General features: G+C 40.7%; 1 protein-coding gene across 1 annotated transcript in view; it reads right to left on the reverse strand.

Annotated features, from left to right (window-relative positions):
* Positions 1 to 1115: 1115 nt before the first annotated feature.
* The window catches only part of zranb1.L (zinc finger RANBP2-type containing 1 L homeolog), a 53787-nt gene continuing 27089 nt past the window's right edge, over positions 1116 to 27813 (reverse strand). Inside the window, 9 exon segments of the mRNA NM_001094994.1 lie at positions 1116 to 2415; positions 3744 to 3973; positions 4479 to 4608; positions 6299 to 6419; positions 8127 to 8325; positions 8428 to 8499; positions 8854 to 9007; positions 10898 to 11085; positions 18993 to 19826. Coding sequence (NP_001088463.1) covers positions 2197 to 2415; positions 3744 to 3973; positions 4479 to 4608; positions 6299 to 6419; positions 8127 to 8325; positions 8428 to 8499; positions 8854 to 9007; positions 10898 to 11085; positions 18993 to 19785 — 2106 coding nt within the window. The 5' untranslated portion in view covers positions 19786 to 19826 and the 3' untranslated portion in view covers positions 1116 to 2196.

A 27813-nucleotide genomic window follows, 5' to 3' on the forward strand; every position in this document is an offset into this window, starting at 1 on the left:
ATTTCTGTTAACATTTTAATGATTTCCAAAAACCCCTAAGCTGAGCTTCTCCACAGCAGCCTGGAGAACACTCATCATGACAGATGTCATCGCAAGATAGAGAGCTGCTGTGGATAACTCAGTAGGCCTGGATCATAAATGTTACTATATGGCTGGCACACTTGGTTCAGTATAGGTATATGATCTATTAAGTGGAAACCAGTTATCGAGATAGCTCCAAATTATGAAAAGGTCATCTCCCATCCAAATTTTTAAAAGCGATTTCCTTTTTCTCTGTAATAATAAAACAGTAGCTTTTACTTAACCCCTACTAAGATATAATTAATCCTTATTGGAAGCAAAACCAGCTTATTGGGTTTATTTAAGGTTTAAATGAATTTCTAGTGGATTGAGGGCATGAGGATCCAAATTACAAAAAGATTCATTATCAAAAAAACCCAAGGTACCAAGCATTCTGGTTAACACCTGTATATAAAATACAGCATTTCTAACCACATAAGGCATTAGGGTTCCTTTAAAATACACCTAGTGGTTCCATATCCTGTGCAAAATCCCTCAGTCTCGTGCCTTTCTATGACTATGGCCCCTAATCTGCATATGCAAAGTAGGATCCAGATTCGGTTCGGCCGGTCCGAAGGATTCAGCCGAATCTGAATCCTGCTGAAAAAGGCAGAATCTTGACCGAATCCTGGATTTGGTGCATCTCTACTCCAAATTACCCTAGCAACTGGAAAATGAATTGGAGTGGGCATGAATAGAAATGAGCAATTTGTAGCCTTACAAAGATTTTTTTTTTAGATGGAAGTCAATGACCCCCATTTGAAAGTGGGAGTAAGAAGAAGGTAAATAATTTAAGAACTATAAAAAAATAGAAAAAATGAAGGCCGATTGAAAAGTTGCTTAGATTTAGCCATTCTATAAGATACTAAAAGTTAACTTAAAGGTGAAACAAAATTTTTAACGGGATGGTGGAGCATGCAGAGAGGAGTCAATGGCTTCAATACTGATCATCTAAACCCCACAGTAGTGAGGTACCAGCAGGATCAAATCCCTTGTTCGTGAACCATTAATAAGAATATTAAACCAACACATCTAAAAAGTAAAGGGAGGGTCTATTGCACCATTTTGGATTTATTAGAATGCAGTTATTTCTATAGGATATCTTTATAACTGGAGGCAGGGTGCGTGTGTGTTACTGTTTTGTTGTTAATGTAGACGTGTTCCATTAGAGAAATAAAGGAGTAGTGACACAAGGATCACCGCAGCAGGAGGTGGATTCACAGCAAGACTATGTATTTGTGTCATTTTTTGCAATCAAGTTCAAGCCGGCAAAACTGCACACAATCGCTTTAGAGCCTAATTCCTGCAGAGGAGGAGGAGGAGTGAGATGAGGGGACAAGTGTTTCCGAACAAATAAATATATAAAGTTTTCCATCATGCAGAGACCAAGCAACTTGTAACGCTGCAGAGGGTGTTGTTGAACTGCAACATGTAGCAGGCTGCCGAATCCCTGGTGTAAACAAAGAAAAGTGAAAATGAAGCCCAAACTAAATGAGGAGGGCATAGCCAAAAATCGTCTTAGTATCCCACCTGCCATTTCTCTTAACTCTTTATAGAAATATGTGATTTTAATGGAAATAATAAAATTGTGAATTGGAAATGAGAACTTGCTAGACTCAATAATTGCTTGACGGCCGCAAAACTGGTGCCACATACACAGCTTGAGGTCTGTCAAGTAATACAAAGGTCTGATTGCACAAAATGCTTGGGGGAAGGGGAAACTACATAGAGCTTTGCAATAAAAGGAGTCTTCAGGAAGTAGGCACAAAGCAGGAAGTGACCAGCCCGGAGCTTTAGTGGCCTCAACATAGGGTGTTGCCATATATGTTTCTCATCCCTGTTGCTGAACACATGCATTATACACCAAGATTTACAACCCATAGTAGGAGGAGAGGGGGATGAAAACAAAATAAAAAAACAAAACAAAAGAAAAACAAAGTGTTCAGTCTTAATGATAAAAGGATGTTTCATTTGGAGCTACAGGTGCTTCTTCCTCTGGGACTGGGTAGGCCAAATCCTCATCCACCACTAGTAGCAGCAGCAGGTCCCAGGCAGTTCAGGAAAGGTCCCATGAACCCAGGTCCAAGTTGTGACAGAGCACATTGTGTGTGTATGCCGAGTACTCCAAGTCTTCCCTCACTCATCCTCATCATCCTCGTCTTCCTCTCCGTCTGACAGTGCTGTACATGGACGTATCTGACGATAGCCATCCAGCCATTTTTCCACCATCTGGGTCACCAGAGGATGGTTGCGACGCCGGGAGCTCTTCTGCATGGCTACCAAGACACCCCCCTCTGTAACACAACAGTCCATCCATTCACGTAGGAGCTTCTCCTGCTGGTCCTCATTGCCAAGCTAAGGAATTGGATAAAAAAAGAGAAAGATGTGTTAGACCAGGGGTCCCCAAATTTTTTTTACTCATGAGCCACATTTAAGTGTAAAAAGAGTTGGAGAGCAACACTAACATAAAATAGTTCTTGGGTGCCAAATAAGGGCTGTGATTGGCTATTTGGTAGCCCTTATATGGACAGGCAGGCTACAGGAGGCTCTGTTTGACAGTACACCTGGTTTTTATACAACCAAAACTTGCCTCCAAGCCTGGAATTCAAAAATAAGCTCCTGCTTTGAGGCCACTGGGAGCAACATCCGAGGGGTTGGTGAGCAAAATGTTGCTTGCGAGCCACTGGTTGGCAATCACTGTGTTAGATGGCTTTTCCCTTCCACCACTAATGAGATCATTTGGTCCTGGTTAAATACTAGCAGATTGGATTCTCCATAATACACTCCACTCATGCCTCATGAGTATCTGGAATGATGTGAGTAGCAACCATTGCCCAATTTGCATCCCACACACCCAATGAAAAACCCTTCCAACCAATTATATCCCAGATTCTTTAGCACCTGCCCTCTACCTACATCTATATCTTGCCTTTATCAAAGTCGCTGAAGGTATTAAAATAGGGAATTCGGGTCTGCATTTTGAAGCTCTTGATGCAGGTTTTGACTGGTGTGTGCAGGGCCCACCGGCCTGCTGCCTCCATAAAACCCCTTCAGCGGTCGTCACCACCTGCCCTCCCCCCGAGCACACATAAATTAAACCTACCTTCAGTGCATCGGGGGAGGGAGATCAGCGCCCTGGGGGAATGCTGGTGGGGTTTAGGTCTGGGCCAGCTGGAGCCTAGTCTGACCTTGCCTTGATGATCCAAATGGAATATTCAGGATTTAAAGAAAAGGCAGGGGATCCAAGATGAGTTCCTTGCAGTGCTGCTCAGTGGGTTTACATTTAAACTGCTCACTGAGAAGCCTGAAAAGACTTAAAGGAGAAGCTCAAATGATAGCCTAGAATTGCTACACCTTTTCTTCTGCATTCTGTACCAGCTCTTTAGTAGGAAAGATCTGCACCTCTGAAGATGCTCCCAGTAGCTCACCATCTTTATTTTTGCGAATTTCCAGCAGTAGCTCTAGGGCTGCTGGTCATTTACCTAAGTGTAGGGACCAACTCACAAGATAATACTGCTTTAAGCAGATCAACCTTTGGTAATGACCGTGACATATTATTAGTGGTTGGAGATGCTGTAAGCCTGAAATAAATCTACCAGTTCCACAGTTGTAAAAGCAGTAGTACAACTTCTTGGTCAGCAATATTTTGTGGAGGTGAAGGAGGTAAACAAACAAGTTCTTACCTCTTGGGCTGATAGGAAATGGATGTGCAGCAGCTTCCGCTCGCTATCTACCAGAGGCAGGAAGGTAACCGTAATATCGTCGTCTGTGTTTAAGTTTGCACCAGCCCCCCGATTGTCAAAGCCATCATTCTCCATGGCCACCAAGGCAGAGAAGTGACCCCTAGTGTAGCCCAAGGCGATGGGGCTTTTCCAGCAAAAACTCTGTTCCCACAATAGTGGTAAGTACACACCTAGGATAGAAAGAATGCCAAGCCTTTAGTAACAAATCAAACCAGAAACCCTTTTTTTTTTTTTTTTTTTTTAACAAGAACCTGAATGAAACCCAACTTCAATGCATGTCACCACCCTTTGCAAAAGTGGCATCACTATGGAACACGATGAATGAAAGGAACTGGATGAAGTGAAGAGTTAGCCCTAGTGTCACTGGCCCTGCACATGCTCAGAGTGCTCTGGGCTACTTTAGCTGCTTACTGGGCATACACACAGTGCATGTCTAATGTCAGTAGCCGGCAGCTTGAGAAAGACTAAGGATATGAAGTTTTAGGGGGCTCTTGTACCTTCCAAGGTGCCACGCCACTGTCCTGTGCATAATATATAAAATGATTTTCTCCCCTCCAAAAAAAAAAAAAAGCAAGCAGTACATCCATGTGCTAGTAAACAAGCAAATAGATTGTGTGCATAGAGCCAGTGCGACCCAGAGTACAAGATTTTAGGAACAGCAGTGTTGCAATTTACCTTGAAAGCGAGTGTATCCCAATGTTTCCCCACGGAAGCTTTTGTAATATTTCACTCCATAAACTATGATTGGTCTACGGAGAATGTGCGCAAGGACAAAGATGTGCGTTTGTTCCAAGCTTGCTCCAGGCTATGGGATAAAGACAAATACGGTCAAACTAACATTCATACTTCCTAGGGCCACAGCTTTTCAGAGGCCCCAGTAAGCCAGCTTGCAGGAGATGCAAAGCAACATAAAGATCTACTGCTGTTCTTTCTTAAAATACTCGTCATGATTTCTATGGTGTAGTTTTTATTTCTAAATTACACTTTTACACTGCAAATAATTCACTCTACAATATAAAATTTAATTACTGAACCAGCAAGTGTATTTTTTTTAGTTGTAATATTGGTGTGTAGGTGCATCTCAGGTCATTTTGTCTGGTCATGTGCTTTCAGAAAGAGCCAGCACTTTAGGATGGAACTGCTTTCTGGCAGGCTGTTGTTTCTCCTACTCAATGTAACTGAATGTGTCTCAAAGAGACCTGTATTTTACTATGGAGTGTTGTTCTTAGATCTACCAGGGAGCTATCTTGTGTCAGGGAGCTGTTATCTGGTTACCTTCCCATTGTTCTGTTAGGCTGCTTGGAGGGAAAGGGAGGAGGGTGATATCACTCCAACTTGCAGTACAGCAGTAAAGAGTGACTGAAGTTTATCAGAGCACAAGTCACATGACTGGGGGCAGCTGGGAAACTGACAATATGTCTAGCCCCATGTCAGATTTCAAAATTAAATATAAGAAAATCTGTTTGCTCTTTTGAGAAATGGATTTCAGTGCAGAATTCTGTGGAGCAGCACTATTAACTGATGTGTTTTGAAAAAAAACATTTTTTTCCCATGACAGTATCCCTTTAAGCTAAACAGGGGAGCCAAACAGGGGAAAGTAAAGCTCCTCCATGTTTTGTCCTTGAGATGTAGGTTATTAGATTACCAGTGCACAGATAATGCATAATGCCCTGCATAATGTACTCTTGATTTCTTGTGCTTAAGTAAACTAATGATCACAAAGATCAAACACGGAGTGGCGTCAGATTCCATGTTTAGCTCAAGAAATAACAAAAACCATAGATTCCTGATTAAAACAATAGGCAAAAAGCCTTATTCATTGAACTCAAGTTGTTCTGACTCTTTAAATGGTTGGCATATGATGCCATTGTTCCCACACCCTTCCTTATTGACCCCCAACAATTCTGCCACTCTGATAATCAATCCCATTACAATGAAGGGTGAATTCCGTTCACGGATCTGTCCAACCTAATGCTAAATCCACATAAGGTGGTTGGTGTCTCCCCTGGTATGTTGAACTTGTGTGTATGTGTGTATTTTCTGGAACATGAAAACAGTAAATAATACTCATAAAATAAAAACATTTCTTGGCAGCAAGTGTTATTTTATATATGAAATGTATCATGCATCTGCCTGTAGGTGTAGAGAGAGACATGAATAACTAACTGCACAACTGCAGGCTGAATGTGGACCTCAATGATTTTTTTTTTTGATTTTTTTAGAATAATCCTGACCCCTTTGGAAGACCTCATCCATAAACGTATAGCATAGTGAATACTATAAGGAAACATTTGGGACAGTGCTGCAGTAAACAAATGTGTAGCAGCCCCTGGAACTTGAAGTGGCACAAACCCTTATATATTTGTTAACCTAAAAAGATACAGGCTGTTATACTAAAAGGCAAAAATAGCTATGTTTTTATAGCTCTCTTTTAAAGTGCAAATGAAATCCCCAGTTCCATGAAAAGATCATTATACAGAATTTCCTGTGCTTACCTGGCTGGCGAGTGACAGAATGAAAGCCCAGTCTTCCTGCCACTGTTCCTCTCTCAGAGAGAAGTGTAACCCAAAGCTCTGGGAATACCAGGACTCCCATTCCTTCCAGCGACTGTAAAACCTGCATTGAAGAAACAGCCAACAGACTGAGTGATAATGATGTGGATCTGCACAGGCCAATCAGGCAGAAGCACTGGGAGGCAAAGCATTGAGGCAAATGAATGGGTGGAAAACCCGAATGTTTACTCTTAGGGGGGGAATTCACAAAAGTGGTGATATTGAAACTCAATAAAAGTGGAGATAAAAATGTCGAATTTCCCACCAAAGTCTCACACTTCTGTCTCGACTTTTGTGAATTTGTCTTTTAAACAGAAAGTTTTCAGATTTTGTCTTTCGCACGACATTTTAACAACATTTTTTTTGAATTTGTCTTTAGCTCTTACTAAACCTGCCAGTCAGCCATCAAATTGGAATTTTGGGGGAGGGGGTTTATTTTAATTTATTATACATCATTTTTTTCGGGACAACCTGGGCTTTCTAAATCTGCCTACATGTTTGTGCAATTCCACTTCTGTAACAATATATAAGGGTCTAAATACAAGACATGGTATTTTGCATAATATAGGGATTTGTATCATAAATATGTTTTATTATTTAGATAATATATTCACTCAAATTGCTAATATTGCCTCATTCATTAAGCTAAAACTAGTAAAATAATGCAATAATTGTATAAAATACACTTTTTTGTTTAGGGCAGAGACACATAGTCAGATTCGGGGAGATCTAGTCGTCTGGCGACAAATCTCCTCTTCTTCGGGGCGACTGATCTCCCTGAACTGCCTTCCTGCAGACTAGAATGAAAATTGCCGGCGGGATGCCTCAAAAGTAAACTTCAGACGACTTCGGAAAACAAAGCGATCCGAATGCCATCCCTCCGGCGATTTTTATTCTAGCCGGCGGGAAGGCAGTTCAGGGAGATCAGTAGCCCAAAGAAGTGGAGATTTGTCTCCGGGCGACTAATCTCCCTGAATCCCCGTGTGTCTCTGCCCTTAATCTATGTTTTACACCTATAGGGTTAAGGTGGCCATACATGGAGAGATACGCTCATTTGGTGATGTCGCCAAACGAGCGGATCTCTATCCGATATGCCCACCTTGAGGATCCTAACGAATGGGAACGGTTGGTCGGATCGTGGGACCGCATCAACGAACAGATGCAGCTGCGATCCAACGGGATTTTTTTGTCCCATCCGATCGAGATCTGCCCGACTTTCGGCCAGATCTCGATCATGGAAGCCTGTCGGGGGCGCCCCATACGCGGGCCAATAAGCTGCCGACTCGGTCTTTCCGCAGCTTTTATCGGCCCGTGTATGGCCACCTTTAGACAGAAACTTGTGCCCTGACTATAAAATGCTAATCTCTATTAATATGATAATAATTCCCCTATGGGGCACCTACAAGAGGTGTGAAATGAAGATTGGGTGAACCAAAGCAAAGCAAGTTATCTTAGAATTGATCTAAGACATGGGGAAAAGTCACTCTGTGTTTTACTCCATTTTTAAAATGTCGTTTTTGCACCATTTTTATGTCGTTTGAAAGACAAATTCATGAAAGTGTCTGTAAACCGTCTTTCTTTTACTAAAAAATGGAGGTGGAGTAGGAATTTAGGCAGATTTTGGTTTGTGAATATGGAGTAAGTATTTTACATCAGTTTACCAGCACCTTTACCAAAAACCCACTAATAATGGACTCCCAGTCATTGTTACCCAGTGGCCCTTCTAAGAGACCACCATCCCCCTTCCAAAACACAGTGGTGCTGTACTTACCAGTGAGAGCAATCATGAAGGCTGTCATGCAAAGCTTTCCTTAGCACAGAGTCTTTATCATAAATGCCCCATGTAGCTTGTAGTACTGAGTCCAGCAGGCAGTCGCCCGCAGTACGATTCCAAAGTGCATAAAGTCTGCTGTCTAGGCGAGTCCCCAACTCCAGCGACCAGTTTATTATAGGAGATTCCTCCTCCAATTCTGGTTGGTGAAATAAAAGAAAAAAACACAAAGATATGAAGTTAGAGAAACAGGCGATCCAACAGATTTGTTCTTAATTTGTAAAGTTCATCTGATAACCACCTTTCTGCACATCCCGATCCAGAACTTCATCAAACAACTTCTCCTGAACTGTGGGAGGCAAATCTTCAATATCTACAGAGACAACTATGGGTCACTCAGTGGCAGGGCAAGTACATTCATCTCTACACACAGTTCCCATTCCAGCCCATTTAATAAAGGTTACAAAACTGCGAGACTGGTCCCCACAGAGACAGCGGGGTCCAAACAGGTGGTCAGTCAGGGTTAGAATAGGAGATTATATATCTATTTATTTGACTATCCTAAAGGTATTAGACTAAATATCTTCTGCTGGTACAAAGGCCAAGGTTGCCATCAGAAGTCATGGTGCAAAAATCTCACAAATTTCTCAACAAGCCCTCTTTGCAGCAGTTCAGGCCCCTAACACTTTTCTAGAGTCTGGTGCCAAACAATCTGGCAGTTACATACCTGCAGGCAATGTGAATGTTACCAGGTCTGTCAAGAAGTAACAGGCAAAGTCCCCCTTTCGTTGGTGCACAGAAGCAGCGATCTCCCTCCTGATCTGCTCAGTGAGCTCTGGACACACCATGGCCGGGATGCACTTGGCTGCATGCTGAGAAACCTAGAGAGATTTCAAGCAAAACTTATTTAGTTACCATAAACATGTATAGCCTGTTGTACGTTATCTGTCCCATGGTCAGCCCATGTATGGTCTTCTTCATTTTATACAAATCATATAGTCTTTACAATAAAGGAGTAGCACACTGGATTTGTGCTGGAAGGGTGGTGGCAGATGGGGAAGTTTAGTCGCACACTACTGCGGGCAACTAATCTCCCCAAAATGCCTTGCCGACGGCAAGAATAGGAATCGCTGGCAAGATGGCATATGAATCGCTTTTCCGAAGTTGCCTCACGAGGAAACATGGGGCGACTTCGGAAATCCGAAACGATTCCTATGCCATCCCGCTGGCATTTAGGGGAGATTAGTTGCCCGTAGTAGTGAAGCTTTGTTGCTGGGCGACTAATCTCCCCATCTGCCACCACCCGAAAGTGCCCAAAAACAATGTATTGGCTCACAGTGGCAAATAGACAATGCTTCAGCCTTGCATGGCCCTTTATCAATACTTGTGGCCCGAAACTACATTTAAAACAAATAATTAAAATTTTTAGGAATGATTTCCTTTTTCTCTAATAATTAAACAGTACCTTGTACTCAATTCTAAGATATAATTAATCCTTATTAGAGGTAAAACAGTGTTATTGGATGTATGCATTTATTGTTTAAATTATATATTAGAAGACATTGAGGGGGTTATTTACTAAAACTTGAATTTATCTCATATTTTTATTAAACCAAGCTCAACCAAGCTCCAAACCACAATTTTATCTTATTTATCAATAAAATAACTCAAATAAAAATCAGGTCAGGAAAAAACTTGATAAAATTGAGTGAAAACTGGAATCCTACGTATTTTTCAGATTTGACACTTGAATTTAGGATGGAGAACCAAAATTTTTAGGATTATTAGACGAAACTCAGCGCAGATCACAATATATTCAAATTGTAAAAGTGACATCTGCAATTGACTTCTACATGACCTTGACAGGTTTTAAATAGCGGATTTTCGGATTCTGACTTTTTGCAGCTTGAGGGGATAATAAATCTCTAAGATTTCAATTTTTTTTCCTCTAAAAATTCAAGTTTTGGCCCCAAAAAAAACCATGACCACAAAAAAAATCAAGGTTTAGTAAATAACCCCCAAGTATGGAGATCCAAATTACAGAAAGATCCCTTATCCAGAAGACCCATACCAATAACCAGCTCAATTAGCGCCTTAACCACAAAGATTCAGGCTTTATTCAGCCTATAAGCCTTGTAAGCCTATACAACAAAGTCTCTGGAAGGCATTCTGTGCCAAACACTAGCTGCTTAAAGGAGTGGTTTTTAGTATGTTATAGAATAGCTAATTCTAAGTAGCTTTTCAATTGGTCTTCATTATTTATTTATTTTAATAGTTTTGAAGTTATTTGCCTTATTTCTACTTTTTATTATTTGTCTTTATATTCAGGCCCTCTCCTAATATATTCCAGTCTCTTGTTCAAATCAGTTCATGGTTGCTAGGGGTAATTTGGACTCTAGCAAAAAGATTGGCAAATATAATAAGCTAAATAACTTAAAAACCACAAATAATAAAAAATGGAAACCTCCTTTTAGGGTCAGGGAACACACTCTGATTCGGGGAGATTGGTTGCCCGGTGACAAATCTCCTCTTCTTCGGGGCAACTAATCTCCCTGAACTGCCTCCCGCCGGCTAGAATGTAAATCACCGGCGGGATTGCACTCAAGTGCTTCGGAAAACAAAGCTCTCCGCATGCCATCCCGCAGGCGATTTACAATCTCCAAATAAGAGGAGATTGGTCGGTAACAGGAAAATACAAAATGACATTCGATATTTTCTGTTAATGAGGATGAGAATTGTATTTGTTAATGAAAGCTATGCAGAAAGCTCACCTCAGTAAGGAGTATTGCCAACATGTCTTGTCTCTGGAAGCGAATAGACAGATGCACCAGGGTATAACCCACATCAAAGGCAGAAGGACGATTCAAGAGACGGACTTCATCAGCAGATAATTGCCGTGCAATGTCTCCGCCTGACGTCTTGTATGACTCCACTGCCGACAGATCCCCCTCTACAATCCCTGCACCACCACAAGACACAAACCGGAGTGAAGTGTTACTGAGAGCACCCAAGTTTTCCTTTAAATTCACATTACACTTAGATCTGGGCATGTAAACAACACCTTCAAGATGCCAGTGTCCTAAGGTCCAACTTTAAGGGGGTGATTAAAACTAACTAATGGCAGAAAATATCAATTATACATCATTTTAATGGATAAAAAACTACAAATGTACAACAAAAATGGAGTTTCAAGGAATAAAAAAAAGAGAGTAGATGTTCTCTACTCATGGGAGATGGAACTAAAAAGACGTGGAAGTTTAAGGGATAAGAGGAGTTGACCTACTTAGATAAACATTAACCTGCATGAAATACAGCTTGTGGGGGTTCAAATACCCACCCGAACTGTTAAGCTTGCCATATACGCAACGATCTGATCGTACGAATCGTGGATTCGTACGATTTTCGGACCGTATGTGGAGAGTCCCGTTATTTTTCGTCTGCCAGAGATCGGTCGTTTGGTCGATCAGACAGGTTAGAAAATTTCTGTCGCCTGCCGATAATATCTCTGCGTGTATTGCCGATTTTGAGTGGGAGACGGTCACTAGCTTTGTCAGACATAACTATCGTACGATTGCTGTCAGGGGCAGAACATCGGCTGATCTGTTCTTTTACTACTTTATTGATCGGAATGGTAAGACTTTGATCTGAATGGTTAGTGGCGACTCGGGAGATGGGAAAGTCCGATCGTACGTTGATTCGTACGATCGGATCTTTGCGTCTATGGCCAGCTTTAGAGCAGCACCGCTATATAACCAAGCCTGATGCAGATCAAAATCAAATCTCTCCCCTGCTTGGAAAATGGAAAAGTTCAGCCCAAGAGGAGTCGCTGTGAACCTTCCTGTTTGAAACAAAGCGGATGTGCCATACGAGAGATAACTACAGAGTACGTGTAGACCCCCATTATGGAAGCAGTTTGGAATTGGATAGAGTACAGTTGGTTAAAGGGGTTGTTCACCTTCAAACACCTAGTTGTTTTCAGATAGTTCACTAGAAATAATGAGTTTTTCCAATGACTTTCTATTTTCTGTGTGTGACTGTTTTTCCAATATTCAAGTGTCATGTTTCATCTTCTAAAGCAGCTCTGGAAGGGGGGGGGGTCGCTGACCCTGTAAACCGTAACACTGTTAAAGGGGAAGGAAACCTAGTTGGCGCATGCGCCAAAAGTACTTCGTGACTTTTGGCGCATGCGCAGTAGATCCGTACCGGCGAAATGCTCCTACTGCGCATGCGCCAAAACGCCGTTCAAAGCAGGAAGAAGATCGCGTGGAAGAAGATGTCGTCTGTGAACTCCCTGGACTGGACCTGCGCAGAAGGGTAAGTAACAAGTTAGGGGCATTTGCCCAGTGGGACGGGTAGGCCAGGGGGGAGGGTGGGCAACACCCGGGAGGGGGAGGGTTTTTGCGCCAACTAGGTTTCCTTCCCCTTTAAACTGTTACCCTGTAAAGATACATTTCTTATCTTTGTCCCTGCTGAGCAAAACAGCTGAATTACAGGCAGCTGTTAGAATTGATACAATAGTTGCTAATACTCCAGAGATGCTGCTGAGAAATGGATCAATTAAATGTTGCAAAATTGTAACAGTTCAGAGTCTGCGCCTGAATTACTGAGCTGCCAGACTCAAACACCAGAGACACAAACATTCAACTTTACACTTAGATTTTGAAAAAAAACTTTAAAAAATAAATAACAGAAAGTTATAGAAAAAAGCCTTTATTTCTGGGGAACAATCTGAAAACAATTGAACTGAAAGAGAGTTTGGAAGATGAAAAACTACAAAGGAGGAGCAGGGAAATGGTCATTATCCTGAATGGATGGGATTTCAGGACATTAAGAAGGGGTGATGATGGTCTACTTCATGCAGATGGCCACATATTTATATGAGCGAATACAATAGGCTTCCTGAGAACTTTACGGAGAGCCAATTTTGACAGCATTTGTCTGTGTAGGTCTGTAGGCTTAATAAATATTAAGTGAATCTGCTTAGCTTAATATAGTGTATATATTTCCTGATTATAAAAGAAACAATGAAGTATTAAAGGAACAGTTCAGCGTTAATAAAAAATAAAAAAAAAGGTTAAATGGATAGGCTGTGCAAAGTAAAAAAAAAAATGCTTCTACTCTATAAATGTTGGAGTGACTGGATGTCTAACATAACAGTACAGAACACTACTTTCTGTTTTTCAGCTCTCTAACTCTGAGTTAGTCAGCGAGATTACAATTGATCCTCAGCAATCAGCTCAGATACAAAAGCAACAGTTATGACCAATGTGCCCCCCCCCCCCTAAAGTCAATGATTGGTTACTGCTTGGTAACCAATCAGTGGAAACCAAGAGAGCTGCAAAGCAGGAAGCAGTGTTCTGGCTATTATGTTGGAGTCCATACATTACATTTTTGATCAACTAACTTTATTGAAAACATTAAAAGTAATAAAAGTGTAACACAACAGGAACAGTCTAAGGCAGGATAATCTTGGATATTCCTCTTAGAGACAGGGACTGCCAAGAAAGTCTGTTTTTTTTTTGTTTTTGTTTTTTTTTTTAACATTCTATTAGGTGAACCCATAAGGAAAATATAAAAATGTAAAGGAAAACTATACCCCCAGAAATAAAACCTAAAGGAAAACTATACCCCCAGAAATAAAACCTAAGTAACAGACAGTTTATATCATATGAAGTGGCATATTTAAGAATCTTACCAAACAAATATACATATTTAAGTAAATATTGCCCTTTTACATCTCTTGTCTTGAACCGCCATTTCGTGATGGTCTGTGTGCTGCCTCAGAGATCACCTGACCAGAAATACTGCAGCTCTAACTGTAACAGGAAGAAGTGTGGCAGCAGTCTGTTAATTGGCTCATGTGACCTAACATGTATGGTGTGTTTGTGTGCACTGTGAATCCTAGGATCCCAAGGGGCGGCCCTTATTTTTTAAAATGGCAATTTTCTATTTATCATTACACAATGGCACATACTACTAGAAAAGTATATTATTATTATAATGGTTTATTTACATGAAGCAGGGTTTTACATATGAGCTGTTTTATGCAATATCCTTTTTATAGAGGCCTACATCGTTTTGGGGTATAGTTTTCCTTTAACAAGCAGATCATTTTAGTGTCTCTTTAAGTCTTGCTTTTTGACTCATACATACCTAGCCCATTAAACAGTGTCCATATTACTAGCACAAATGTGAAGGTTTTGAAGAATAAATGACATTATTTTGACCGCACTGTGCAGAAGGGAGTTGGGCCTTGCACTAATCTAGGATTTCAGGCAGAATAGCTTCATTTATCGGCAGGCTTTATGAACGGATTATACAAACAGTCTCCAGCAGCTGTTGACAAGGATCCGGAGACACGGTGCTATTTATACACCATCAGGAATAGGTGACAAAGGGGGCATGGAGGGGAAACGACAACAACCCAAGGACACAAAATAGAAAAAAGGGGGCCTCTATCTATATGGGGGTGAAAGGAAAGGGTTAAAGAATTAGTGTTACTGACATGGCTGGAGTGCAGGCTGGAGGCCTATTACATGGTTATTAAAGGATTGTTAAATGAAAACAAATGCGGAGGAGAGGGAAGGAGAGCCAAGCCTGCTCGCTGCCATCGCTGGGTGCACGTTACACAGACAGGCGGGTGAGTCAGACACTATTAATAGAAAAGCCTAAAGACTGAACTACAAACACACTCGCTGGGCCCTGGCACATGCACGGCTTTACTGCCGATCCCCAATCATTGTATACAGCTCCCAAGCGCTCAGCAGGGATTACCCTGGATTCATCTTGTTCAGTCGCCCTCTCCTTGGCTTTCTGGAATAAACCTTAGCAGCACCTCTCCTGCCTGAGCCTTCCATCAACTCTACAGATACAGGAATAGAAAACCATAGCATGGGGGGGGAGCAGTTAAATGGCCATACAGTTACACACTGTGCGGCTCATTTATAAACACTGGGCAAATTTGCTCCTTTGCAGTAACCCATGGCAACAGATGATTGCTTTCAGTGTTCAACCTGCAGCTAATCACTGGTTGGTATGGGTTACTACTAGGGATGCACCGAATCCACTTTTTTGGATTTGGCCGAACCCCCGAATCCTTCGTGAAAGATTCGGCCCAATACCGAACCGAATCCGAACCCAAATTTGCACATGCATATTAGGGGTGGGAAGGGGAAAACATTTTTTACTTCCTTGTTTTGTGACAAAAAGTCAGGCAACTTCCCTCCCTCCCCTAATTTGCTTATGCAAATTAGGATTTGGATTCGGTTTGGCCGGGCAGAAGGATTCGGCCAAATCCTGGATTCGGTGCATCCCTTCGGCCAAATCCTTCTGCCCGGCCGAACCTAATCCGAATTTGAATATGCAAATTACGGGCAGGGAGGGAAATCATGAGACTTTTTGTCACAAAACAAGAAAGTAAAAACTGTTTTCCACTTTTTACCCCTAATTTTCATATGCAAATTAGGATTCGGGTTCGGTATTCGGCCAAATCTCTCACGAAGGATTCGAGGTTTCAGCCGAATTAAAATAGTGGATTCGGTGCATCTCTAGTTACTACTAATTGTTTATAAATGACCCCTGTGTGTCTCTATACTGGTTTGCCCCCAATTGTCAGATGAGTTCAGTTATAGTACTGAGTACTGTGCAAAACTGGGCTGATCCGCTCATCTGGCAGCTGCATCAATGATCAATTTATAATAGGTAACAGGCATCCATCAACAGGTAAATGTGGGTTACATTCCCAAGGCAATTTTTAAACCCAGCAATAGATATTGGGCCTATCCTCAGTAAGATTCCTGTTGGGCAGGGTGTTGGTATGGCTCATTCGGGTCAGTATAATCAAGCTATATGGGACAGATATCTAGCGAACCATCCCGTGGGAAAATCTTCTAAATGCAGGTATAGGATCAGTTATCTGGAAGCTGTTTATCCAGAAAGTTCCCAATTATGGGAGGGGCATCACTCATAGACTCCATTTTCATCAAATAATTCACATTTTTCAAAATGTTTTCCTATTTCTCTGTAATAATAAAACAGAACCTTGTACTTGATCCCAGCTAAGACCTGAAGTAATTAATCCTTATTGGAAGCAAAACAATCCTATTGGGCTTAATTTAAAAAAAAAAAAAAACTTTAGTAGACAAAGGAGAAGTCAACCGTAAAGTAAAAAAAACCCTAACCCCCAACTCTACATAGAATGCCCTCCCCCACAGCCTAGCAGCTACCCCAGGCAAATGCCCCTAACTCTTTACTTACCCGTCAGTGCAGATTCTGTCCAGTGGAGTTCACAGTAGGCATCTTCTTCTCTTCGGTAATCTTCGGGAAGTGCCATATCAGCACATGCGCAGTTGGAGCTATTGTCCGTTTCGCAACAACTGTGCATGCACCGAAAATCACGGAACTTGCCTGAAGCACCGCTCTCATTCCGAAGATTACCGAAGAGAAGAAGATGGCTGCCGTGAACTACACTGGAGAGAATCTGCACCGAGGGGTAAGTAAAAAGTTAGGGGCATTTGCTCTGGGTAGCAGCTAGGCTGGGGGAGGAGGGTCTATGTAGATTAGAGGGGTAGGGTTTTTTTTACTTTAGGGTTGAATTCTCCTTTAAGGTACGATGGTCCAAATAACAGACAGATCTCTTGTCCAGAAAACCCCAGGTCCCGAGCATTCTGGATAAGTGGTCCCAAATCTGCACCCTATACTGAGGTTGCTTCTAGAATAGAAATTCGTGCATGGTCTACGCTGTGGCTATATGAAGCCTCAAGAGCTTTTTATACCACCACTGACTTTTTCTAATGATAATATTTGTCCCATTGAGCCCCACTACAAACAAAAAACAGTGTCCCCCTCCAGTGGCCATTCTACCATGATGGGACCTGCCAATTGAATACATTTTCCCCCACATTAATATGGAAAGATCAGACTGCACCACATTTCCATATACACACTGGATACAACATCTATAGACGTGCAAGTGCCATAGAAAATAAAGTGGCCCAATATCAAATGGACAGAGCCAGATAAACAACATGTTTAAGCATTAGAACAGAAGGGAACCTCTTCTTTTTTGAACTGTCGACCTTGTAATAGGATAATTAGATGACAGTTTCAATTTCTCAATCTATCAGCAGTTGCCTGAAGCCCCTGCCCATGTGACACTAATGAAATAATTTACATGTTAAAGGATCCCTGGGGACCAATACATATTGGTAAATCTTCACAAACCCCCCACTGCCAAAAAAAGTTGAAGGGAGAATGAATAGAAAATGTTTATGGATTTGGAGACTTAAAATCCTCCAACCAAGGGGATTACATGAGAAATGCAACTTTTCTTGTTGTTTACATTGTGTTTATTGCTTTTGAGTTGTGATAGTTGGTAAAGAGGGCAAAGAATATCATACATTTAGCTGGTAAGCCAGACGTCCTTATACTTTCAATGGGAAATTGATCTAATAAAACAGCACATGGTCCATATGTATAAACCAGGATTTTTATATTTGTGTTTCGCTCTACCTTTAGGTAAAATATATTGTTGCTGCTATCTGATGCAATTTCTTTAGCACTGGTAACCAAATATCACAAGAAAATAGTTTCTTTAATCGTGAAAATTTTAAAAAAATACAAGATTAGCATTTGGATGATTTAATGGATGATGGCCTTTACCAAGGTATCTGTCGTCAATAAACTAAAGATGATCATACAATCCCAAATATTGTCTGGCAGTTGGTCTGATTTCATCTATACGGACATGTATGGCAAGTTAGAACCCAGCCGGCTAAAAAAAAAAGTGAAGAGGAGCCAAAGCTCTGCTTCAGTTCAAACGCATGAAACAAAAGAAAATTGGCACGTGCACCCTATGGTTGACCTTAAAGGTGGCCATAGACGCACCAATAATATCATACAAAACAAGTTTTCGTATAATATTCGGTGCATGTATGGTAGGAGACGAGCCGACGATATTGGCAAAAGACTTGGATATTGGCCACCTCGTCGATCGGGCTGGCTGGTAAATTTTGATTGGACGCCTTTAAAGACACCCGAACATTGGCCATTATTAGTGCTGAATTGTCAGATACAGGTAGAATTCTATTGTTTCTACCTTTATATCTGATGATTCAGCTCTACACGTGTTTATTGAAAGAAAGATCTTACCTGGAAAGATCATAATTGCAACGTCTATGGTAGGGGTGCACCGAATACACTATTTTGGATTCGGCAGAACCCCCAAATCCTTTGCGAAAGATTCGGCCGAATACCGAACCAAATTTACATATTCAAATTAGGGGTGGGAAGGGGAAAACATTTTTTACTTCCTTGTTCCTTGACAAAAAGTCATGCAATTTCCCTCCCTGCCCCTAATTTACATATACAAATTAGGATTCGGTTCGGCCGGGCAGAAGGATTCGATGGAATCCGAATCCTGCTGAAAAAGGCCGAATCCTGGATTCGGTGCATCCCTAGTATATGGCCACCTTTACTGATTGATGATTGGTGGGTGGAGCTTATGTGTCAATAAGGTATATTTTGTAGCTACATCTGTTTGCGGTCACTGTATAAGGTCACCTGAAAAAGGGGGTAACCTGAAGCAATGTGCAACTGTATAACCCACTTACTAATCTAATTTACTATAAAAAAAAACCCTTCAGCCAGCGGGCCAGTGAAGTTTGGCTCTATTAAATGTACATTGCTTGAATCGGTTTAGTAAGGAGAACCCATTTGAGACACTGGGGCCTAAACCGCGTGCATAGCACCCCATATAATACATATAAGCCTTCAGCTGTTGGTAGATTCCATGAAAAAGCTTCACATATTGAAGGACAGCTGATCGTGTTTTGGGTGCAAGGTTAGTGCGAGCACAGGATCACTTACCCACACACGCATTCAGAAATAGCCAGTCTGTCTTTCTCATTCTGTTCTTTATTTGCTTTAACTTTTTGAGGTCCAGTTCAAATTCCTCTTTGCTGCCCACAGCCCCAGCCAGCTCAATCCTTTGGAAATCCATGTCAGAATCCCGCTTGGATGTGGGTGGCGAGCGTCTTTGGCTGTTACTGCTGCTGCAACCCCCCCTCCATCGAGCACGGTCTTGCTCATTAATAATGGAGGAAGCCTCGTCGGTATTAGCCAGCTCTATGGCATCCATATTGTTGGGGGTGGGGTGGTCGCACACAACACATTTCTTTGCTTTGGCACAGTTTTCGTAAGTGCAAGCAGAACAAGTCCAGTGCTGACCTTTAATGTTCAGTTTATTGCGATCGTTGTATTCCTCGCACGGATCAATGGGGCTGGGGATGGATCGCAGGCCGGAGCCAGACGATTGGGGGGATTCCGTAGGGCTACGGGTCCTGCGTTGGGACAAACACTGCGTGCATCGAATGGCTCTAGGCCAGTTCAGATAGGTGCATATTTGGCATGACCACTTGCTGCTAGGTTCCATACTATAGGAAGATTTAACACGTGGCCTTGCACTCGAATCGGGACATATTAAAGGGCTCCCAATATCTCTTTCCATAGAACCTACGTCAGGGGTGCTGTTTTTAAACGGCTCCTCTGTGATAATGGCGCCACTGGGTCTCGGAGCCCGACACATGGTACACTTGATAGCGGACGGCCAGTTTTCGTACGTACAATATTCACAACCCCATTTTATGCCATGCTCCGTCATCGTGACGCTCCCAAACAAGGTGGCTTGTATCTGTCAGGAAGCTGAAAAGGAGAGAAAGACAACATTTTAGAAATGGCACCAACTTTGGCCTGATTATTCAAGGGAAACTAAAGAAAAGAAATAAAATCTTCAGTAATACCACTATGTAAGATTGTAGCCACAGAACTGCTGTAAATATCAAATTGCAGTTTCACGCCATTAACAGCAAGATCCACTCATCTAACAAAGCAGGTATTTTCCCAATTCTGCCACCTAACCAGGGACCAAAAGATCAGGAGAGAACAGTCTTCATGGTCTCATGCATGCTACAAGCTTTTAAAAAGGCATACGGTCATGAGAAAACATTTTTTTTTTTTAAAAAAAACACATCAGTTAATAGTGCTGCTCCAGCAGAATTCTGCACTGAAATCCCTTTCTCAAAAGAGCAAACAGATTTTTTTTTTATATTTAATATAAAACCCTGACATGGGGCTATACACATTGTCAGTTTCCCAGCTGCCCCCAGTCATATGACAGCACTCAATAGTAAAAATCCAGGTCCCACTGTGACACATTCAGTTACATTGAGTAGTAGAAACAACAGCCTGCCAGAAAGCAGTTCCATCCTAAAGTGCTGGCTCTTTCTGGAAGCACATGACCGGAGATGCACCTACACACCAATATTACAACTAAAAAAAATACACTTGCTGGTTCAGGAATGAAATTGTATATTGTAGAGTGAATTATTTGCAGTGCAAACAGTGTAATTTAGAAATAAAAATTACATCACAAAAATCATGAAATAATCCCTTTAAAGTTTTGGATTACTAGAACAGAACTTGACCAGCTTCACTTAGAAATACAGGTATGGGACTTGTTATCCAGAATGCTGGGCGACCTGGGGCTGTCCAAATAAGGGATCTTTCCATAATTTGGATCTCCATACTAAAATACAATATAAACATTAAAGGGGTGGTTCACCTTTAAGGTAACGTTTATTACGTTATAGAACGGACAATTCGAAGCAACTTTTCATTATTTATTTTTTATAATTATTTGCCTTTTTCTCTTTACCGCATTCAAAAGGGAGTCGCTGACTCCCTTCTAAAATGCTGTGTAAGGCTACAAATGTATTGTTACTTTTTATTACTGATCCTTATATTCAAATCTCTCCTATTGATAGTCCAGTCTCTTATTCAAATCAATGCATGGTTGCTAGGGGAATTTCAATAATAAAAAATGAAAACAAATTGCAAATTGTCTCAGAATATCACTCTCTACATCACACAAAAAGTTCTCTCAAAGGTGAACAACCCCTTTAAATAAACCCAGTAGTTTGCCTCCACTACAGCTTATTTATATCTTAGTTAGGATTAAGTACAAGATCCTGTTTTACTGTTGCAGAGAAAAAGGAAATCATTTCTAAAAATCAAAATTATTTGTTTAAAATGGAGTCTATGGGAGATGGCCTTTCCCTAATTTGTAGCTTTCTGGATAACGGGTCCTATAATCTAATATATCTACATGATCAGTTCATACTACAGTTTCAGGCTGCATTGATTGGGCTTTCCAGAGTTGCCAGTTGGGCAAAGAGCTTTTACTTCTAGCTTTTGCTAGAACAGAAGTCGGCTCTATCAAGAAGGGACAGAAAGTGAGTCTGGACAAATTGTCAAACAGACTTTTCAGCAATGGCACGACCAAACGTCCCTGTCTCTGGCACTGAATCTGTAACTGCCTTCTAGAAATGTAAGAAGAATTCAACACACTGATGTTAGAAGTCAAAGCAACATACCACATTCAGTCATTATAGTTCACTTGCTAAGCCGCTGTGCTCCCAGCATTATATATTCAGTGAAATAAACAGACTGCTCGCCTCAGTACAGGTTAGCCTGAAATTCTCTATAGACTCTATAGACACTATAGCAACAGTACCTTAGGCAATGTAAAAACACACACACTGAATGTTTTGCGTAGGCTACGATTGCCTATTCTTCAAATCATATTTTATTATAATACACAAAAGCCATGAATAGCTTGTGAATTATATCCTTATAAACGGTTCTGATGTCATTTCTGTCACATGACTCACTGAAATTTGTTTATTATAATAAAGTACCCCCAGTTGTAAAATATGAGGATATTAGAAGTTACTTAGGAGTTCCATGACCTGTATAAAAACACTCGGCCTTCATGAAACTCCTCGGTAACTTATAATATCCTTATATTTTACAAGAGGGGGTACTTTATTCACTGTATAATCTATAGTCTGGTTATTTCCCTATAGGACCAGACTGTAAATTATATAGTGAATAAAGTACCCCCTCTTGTAAAATATAAGGATATTATAAGTTACAGAGGAGTTTCATGACCATATAAAAACACGAGGCCGAAGGCCGAGTGTTTTTATACAGGTCATGGAACTCCGAGGTAACTTCTAATATCCTCATATTTTACAACTGGGGGTACTTTATTTATTATAATACACAAATTTCAGTGAGTCATGTGACAGAAATGACATCACTACTCACCGTTTATAACTGATGACATCAGAACTCACCGTTTATAAGGATATAATTTACAGGATATTCATGGCTTATGTGTATTATATCCTTATAAACGGCGCGTTCTGACGTCAGAATGCGCCGTTTATAACAGGGGGTCCCCGGCCGCTGAATTTGACGCCGCGTGTCCGAATTCGACGCTGCCACGTTCAAATTGAACGCCAGTGCGCCCAAATTGGACGCCGACTCGCCAAAATTGAATCCTGGCAACCATAATAGGACGCTGACCCCCCCCCCCTCCCGACATTTCACACAAAATGTAGATTATAATGTACCCCCCTACTGAAATTAATAAAGATATTAGAAGTCACCTCGGAGTTATGTGACCTGTATAAAAGCACTCGGCCTTCGGCCTCGTGCTTTTATATGGTCACATAACTCCTCGGTGACATAATATCTTTATAAATTACAGTAGGGGGTACATTATCCACTATATAAACGGTGACTAGTGATGTATTTGTCACACAACTCACGAAAACTTGATTAGAATGATAAATAAATAACCTCTTGTTGGAAATGAGGATATTAGAAGTTCCATGACCTGTATAACCTGTGACTTATAATATCCTTATATTTTACAATAGGGGTACTTTAAGTATAGAATACACAAGAGTCATGAATATCCTGTAAATTATATCCTTATAATTGGTGCTTAGAGATGTCATTGGTTATAATCGGAGGTTAGTATTGTCAGTTCTGTCACATGACGCACTGAAACGTGTGTACTATAATAAAGTACCCCCTGTTGCATAATATGAGGATTTTAGAAGTCACCTAAGGCTTTATATGGTCATGGAACTCCTCTGTTACTTATAATATCCTTATATTTTACAAAAGGGGGTACTTTATATACTATAACGGGCTTATAGATCCCGATTTCATTTTCACCCTTTCTGCCCCCAACACCTCCCAGTTAAACTAGTTATAAACAGCTGATCTGAAACGTGGGTCAAAACAGCAGCCTATTCAATCCATACTAAAAGAGGTGTAGTACGCCTATGAGCCAGACTGCAGTCCTATCAGCATTAAACATGGGAGTTCATTTTTTAACATGACATTAAAGGTTGAAAAACAATTCTAGAAGACTAGGTTTAAAAGTGGCAGTTTTAAATTATATCTGATCCTTGTCCACAAGCTGGGTGGGGAATTCATGTCAAGAATGCAGAAAATCTGAGCAGAGTGTATTGCCAACACCACACTGCACAAAATATGCTAGGAATTTGCCAATAATGGAATTCAAATAAAATATAGCGGAGAGGACTCCTGCCACACAGATTGGTTTTTTTTGGCATCCCCTACAGAGCTGGATCAAAAATCCCATAAGCCAATAGATAGCCCTAGCTTGCAACTTACACTTATTCCCATATGAACATATTGCTGAATATATGGGAACAAACTGGACACGGCTTATCACTCAGCCAATGGACTGACCAATCAGATTAAACAAAAACCTGCTGGAATGTGGCCAGCCGGTATGAAAGTAGGCAGGTATCAACAGGTCACTAATCCTCAAGGGATACTGTCATGGGAAAACTTTTCTTTTTTTTTCCAAAACGCATCAGTTAATAGTGCTGCTCCATGAGAATTCTGCTCTGAAATCCATTTCTCAAAAGAGCAAACAGATTTTTTTTTTTTTAATTTAATTTGTAAATCTGACATGGGGCTAGACATATTGTCAGTTCCCCAGCTGCCCCCAGTCATGTGACTTGTGCTCCGATTACTCTTTACTGCAAGTTGGAGTGATATCACCCCCTCCCCCCCCCACCCAGCAGCCTAACAACGGAACAATGGGAAGGTAACCAGATAGCAGAGATGCACCTACACACCAATATTACAACTAAAAAATACACTTGCTGGTTCAGGAATTAAATTATACATGGTAGAGTGAATTATTAGCAGGGTGAACAGTGTAATTTAGAAATAAAAACAACACCATAAATATCATGACAGAATCCCTATAGTATTAAATAAAAGGCTCATGGGAAGCAGAAATGCTTCATTAGAAAGAGAGAAAAGATTGGGCGCTTAGACTTCCCAGCCCCTCACATTGGCTGAGCCTGGTATTTTCTGTGTTAGAGAATCTATTTTAGAACAGAATATCTGGCTCCATGGGAGGTATTGGCAAACAAAGGGCTGCTTGTTTTTTTTATAACAATAGCATGTATGTTACACAACTTGCTCTTTGTTTTTACAGAGAAAATGTAAGATGTACAGGCTACAGCAGGCACTACAGATCCCAGTATCTATTTAGCTCAGTGCTGTCCAACGTCTGTGCAACCAAGTGCCGCAATGGAAGCAAGTGTTCACCACTTCCTGTTTTTAAACCACACCTACTTTATACCACACCCAAATTACCACAAGAGATTAAAACCATATCCACCTTAAAGGGTTTGTTCACCTTTGCGTTAACTTTTAGCATGATGTAGGGAGTGATATTCTGGGACAATTAGCAATTGGTTTTCATTTTTTATTATTTGTGGTTTTTGAGTTATTTAGCAGCTCTCCAGTTTGCAATTTCAGCCATTGGGTTGCTAGGATCCAAATTACCCTAGCAACCATGCATTGATTTGAATAAGAGACTGGACTATGAATAGGAGAGGGGCCTGAATAGAAGGATAAGTCATAAAAAGCAGCAACAACAATACATTTGTAGCTTTACAGACCAATTGTTTTTTAGATGGGCTCAGTGACCCCCATTTGAAAGCTGGAAAGAGTCAGAAGAAGGAGGCAAATAATTAAAAAAATATAAAAAATAAATAATGAAGACCAATTGAAAAGTTGCTGAGAAATGGCCATTCTATAACTTAAATGCGAAAAAGTATCTCCAAACTTGCACTCGGTATTTAGTCTATCATTAAGTATTAATTTATTTTAATTATCCTCACAGCCACCTGATTCGCATTTAAGTTATTTAAATTAATTTTTTATTTCCTGCACCACTCAATTAATCGAGTAGAGTAAGTCTGTATAAAACATATTGGAGAGTGCTGTACCAACCATTATACGTTCTAAAATGGCCATTCCATAACCTACCAAAAGTTAACTTCAAGGCGAACCACCCCTTTAATGGCGGTAGCACCAAAACAAAATTGTTGGTGCTCACTGCATGGATATCACTCGTGTGTAAAAGTTCATTAAGCCATATTAAGATATACCCTTAACCCTTTAAGTGCCACAGATGATCGGTACTTTTATCCACAGAATGTAGATTCTAATTGCCACCGAACTTAGATTCCATGATCTGCAGCACTTCGAGGTTGGGAAGCGGAACAGAGGCTTTTCAAACTGTTCGCTCCATCCCTGCTTGTTCCCCCACACCTAGACAACGAGCAGAGCAGGGGATTTGGAAACCTGTTATCCAGAAATCTCTGAATTACGGAAAGGCCGTTTCCCATAGACTCCATTTAATGCAAATAATTTAGAGTTTGTTTTTTTTTTTAAAAGGATTTCCTTTTTCTCTGTAATAATAAAACAGTAGCTTGTACTTGATCCCAACTATCATTATTCCTTATTGGAGTCAAAACCAGCCTATTGGGTCTATTTAATGTTTAAATGATTTTCTAGTAGACTTAAAGGACCAGTAACATCAAATTTTTTTTTAATTCGTTAGTATACAACGAACAAAAACCACAAAGACAAGTGAAACGTTGAAATCGCTAAGTTTTATTAATAAATAACTTACGTAAACGAAAGGAGATCCATCGTGCGGCTTCGATTCCCCCTCCCTGCCTTCCTTATAAGAGATAGCCAGGGAGGAGAAATCGAGCGCCGTGCGATGGATCGTCGCCCTGTCGCGTTTTCTAAAGAGGAGCGCAAACAGAGTTACGGTAAGTTATTTCTTAATAAAGACTTCGCGATTTCAAAGTTTACATTTGTCTTTGAGTGGTTTTTTTTCCCCATGTATACAGGTATGGGACCTGTTATCCAGAATGCTCGGGACCTGGGGTTTTCCGGATAGCATAGGATCTTTCCGTAATTTAGGTCTTCATGCCTTAAGTCTACTAGAAATTAATTTAAACATTAAATAAAGCCAATAGGCTGGTTTTGCTTCCAATAAGGATTAATTATATCTTAGTTGGGATCAAGTACAAGCTACTGTTATTATTATTTAGAAAAAGGAAATAATTTTTCAAAATTTGGATTATTTGGATAAAATGGAGTCTATGGGAGACAGCCATTACGTAATTCGGAGCTTTCTGGATATCGGGTTTCCGGATAAGGGATCTAACGAATTTTTAAAAAAAATTGATGTTACTGGTCCTTTAATGAATGAAGATCCAAATTACGGAAAAATCCATTATCCAGAAAATCTCAGGTTCAGAGCCTTCTGGATAACAGGTCCCATACCTGTCCTGTATCCAGAAAGCTCCATATTAAAGGAAAACTATACCCCCAAAATGAACACTTTAGCAACAGATAGTTCATAGCATATTAAAGAATCTTACCAAACTGGAATATATATTTAAGTAAATATTGCCCTTTTACATCTCTTGCCTTGAGCCACCATTTCATGATGGTCTGTGTGCTGCCTCAGAGATCACCTGACCAGAAATACTACAGCTCTAACTGTAACAGGAAGAAGTGTGGAAGCAAAAGACACAACTCTGTCTGTTCATTGGCTCATGTGACCTAACATGTATGGGTTGTTGGTATGTTTGTGAGTACAGTGAATCCTACGATCCCAGGGGGCGTCCCTTATTTTTTAAAATGGCAATTTTCTATTTATGATTACCCAATGGCACATACTACTTGAAACGTATATTATTATGAAAATGGTTTATTTACATGAAGCAGGATTTTACATAGGAGCTGTTTTATGCAATATATTTTTATAGAGACCTACATTGTTTGGGGGGTATAGTTTTCCTTTAAGGGAAGGCCATGGATGTTCAAGTTGGCACAGCAGTTGGAGGGAATGAAACTGGTCTTTCTACAGTGTGTGTCTCAGCAGCGAGCGGGAATGGCACGGTATTATTAACCTTACGGTGTATGAATGGACTGACGCCTACACTATATAAACACTTCATTCACTGGCAGGTCAATACGTTTAATCATGCCCGTGTATGATACATACCGCCTGTTTATCAGTGTTTATATAATGATCCATATCTGCCCTGTAACTTGGCAACCAAGTTAGCATGGTGCCAGCTACCGGCAACTCTGCTAAACATCTGCCATGATTTAACTAGAAACCAGGCATGAGGATGGCAGCCACTCCCATAGCAATAGCAATACAAAGAACACCAGTACACAAGCCCACTGTAATGTTCTAAAGGTGGAGACGTTTGAACGCTCGTCGTGGTTTTAAAGGGGGGATGGTTCATCTTTAGGCTAACTTATGGTATGTTATATAATGGCCAATTCTAAGCACCCTTTCAATTAGTCTTCATTATTTATTCTTTAGTTGTTTTTTTTTTTTTAATTATTTGCCTTCTGCTTCTGACTCTTTCCAGTTTAAAATGGTAGTTACTAGTGATGTGTGGGTTGA

Source organism: Xenopus laevis, chromosome 7L, assembly GCF_017654675.1.
Source record: "Xenopus laevis strain J_2021 chromosome 7L, Xenopus_laevis_v10.1, whole genome shotgun sequence".
Lineage (NCBI taxonomy): Eukaryota > Metazoa > Chordata > Amphibia > Anura > Pipidae > Xenopus > Xenopus laevis.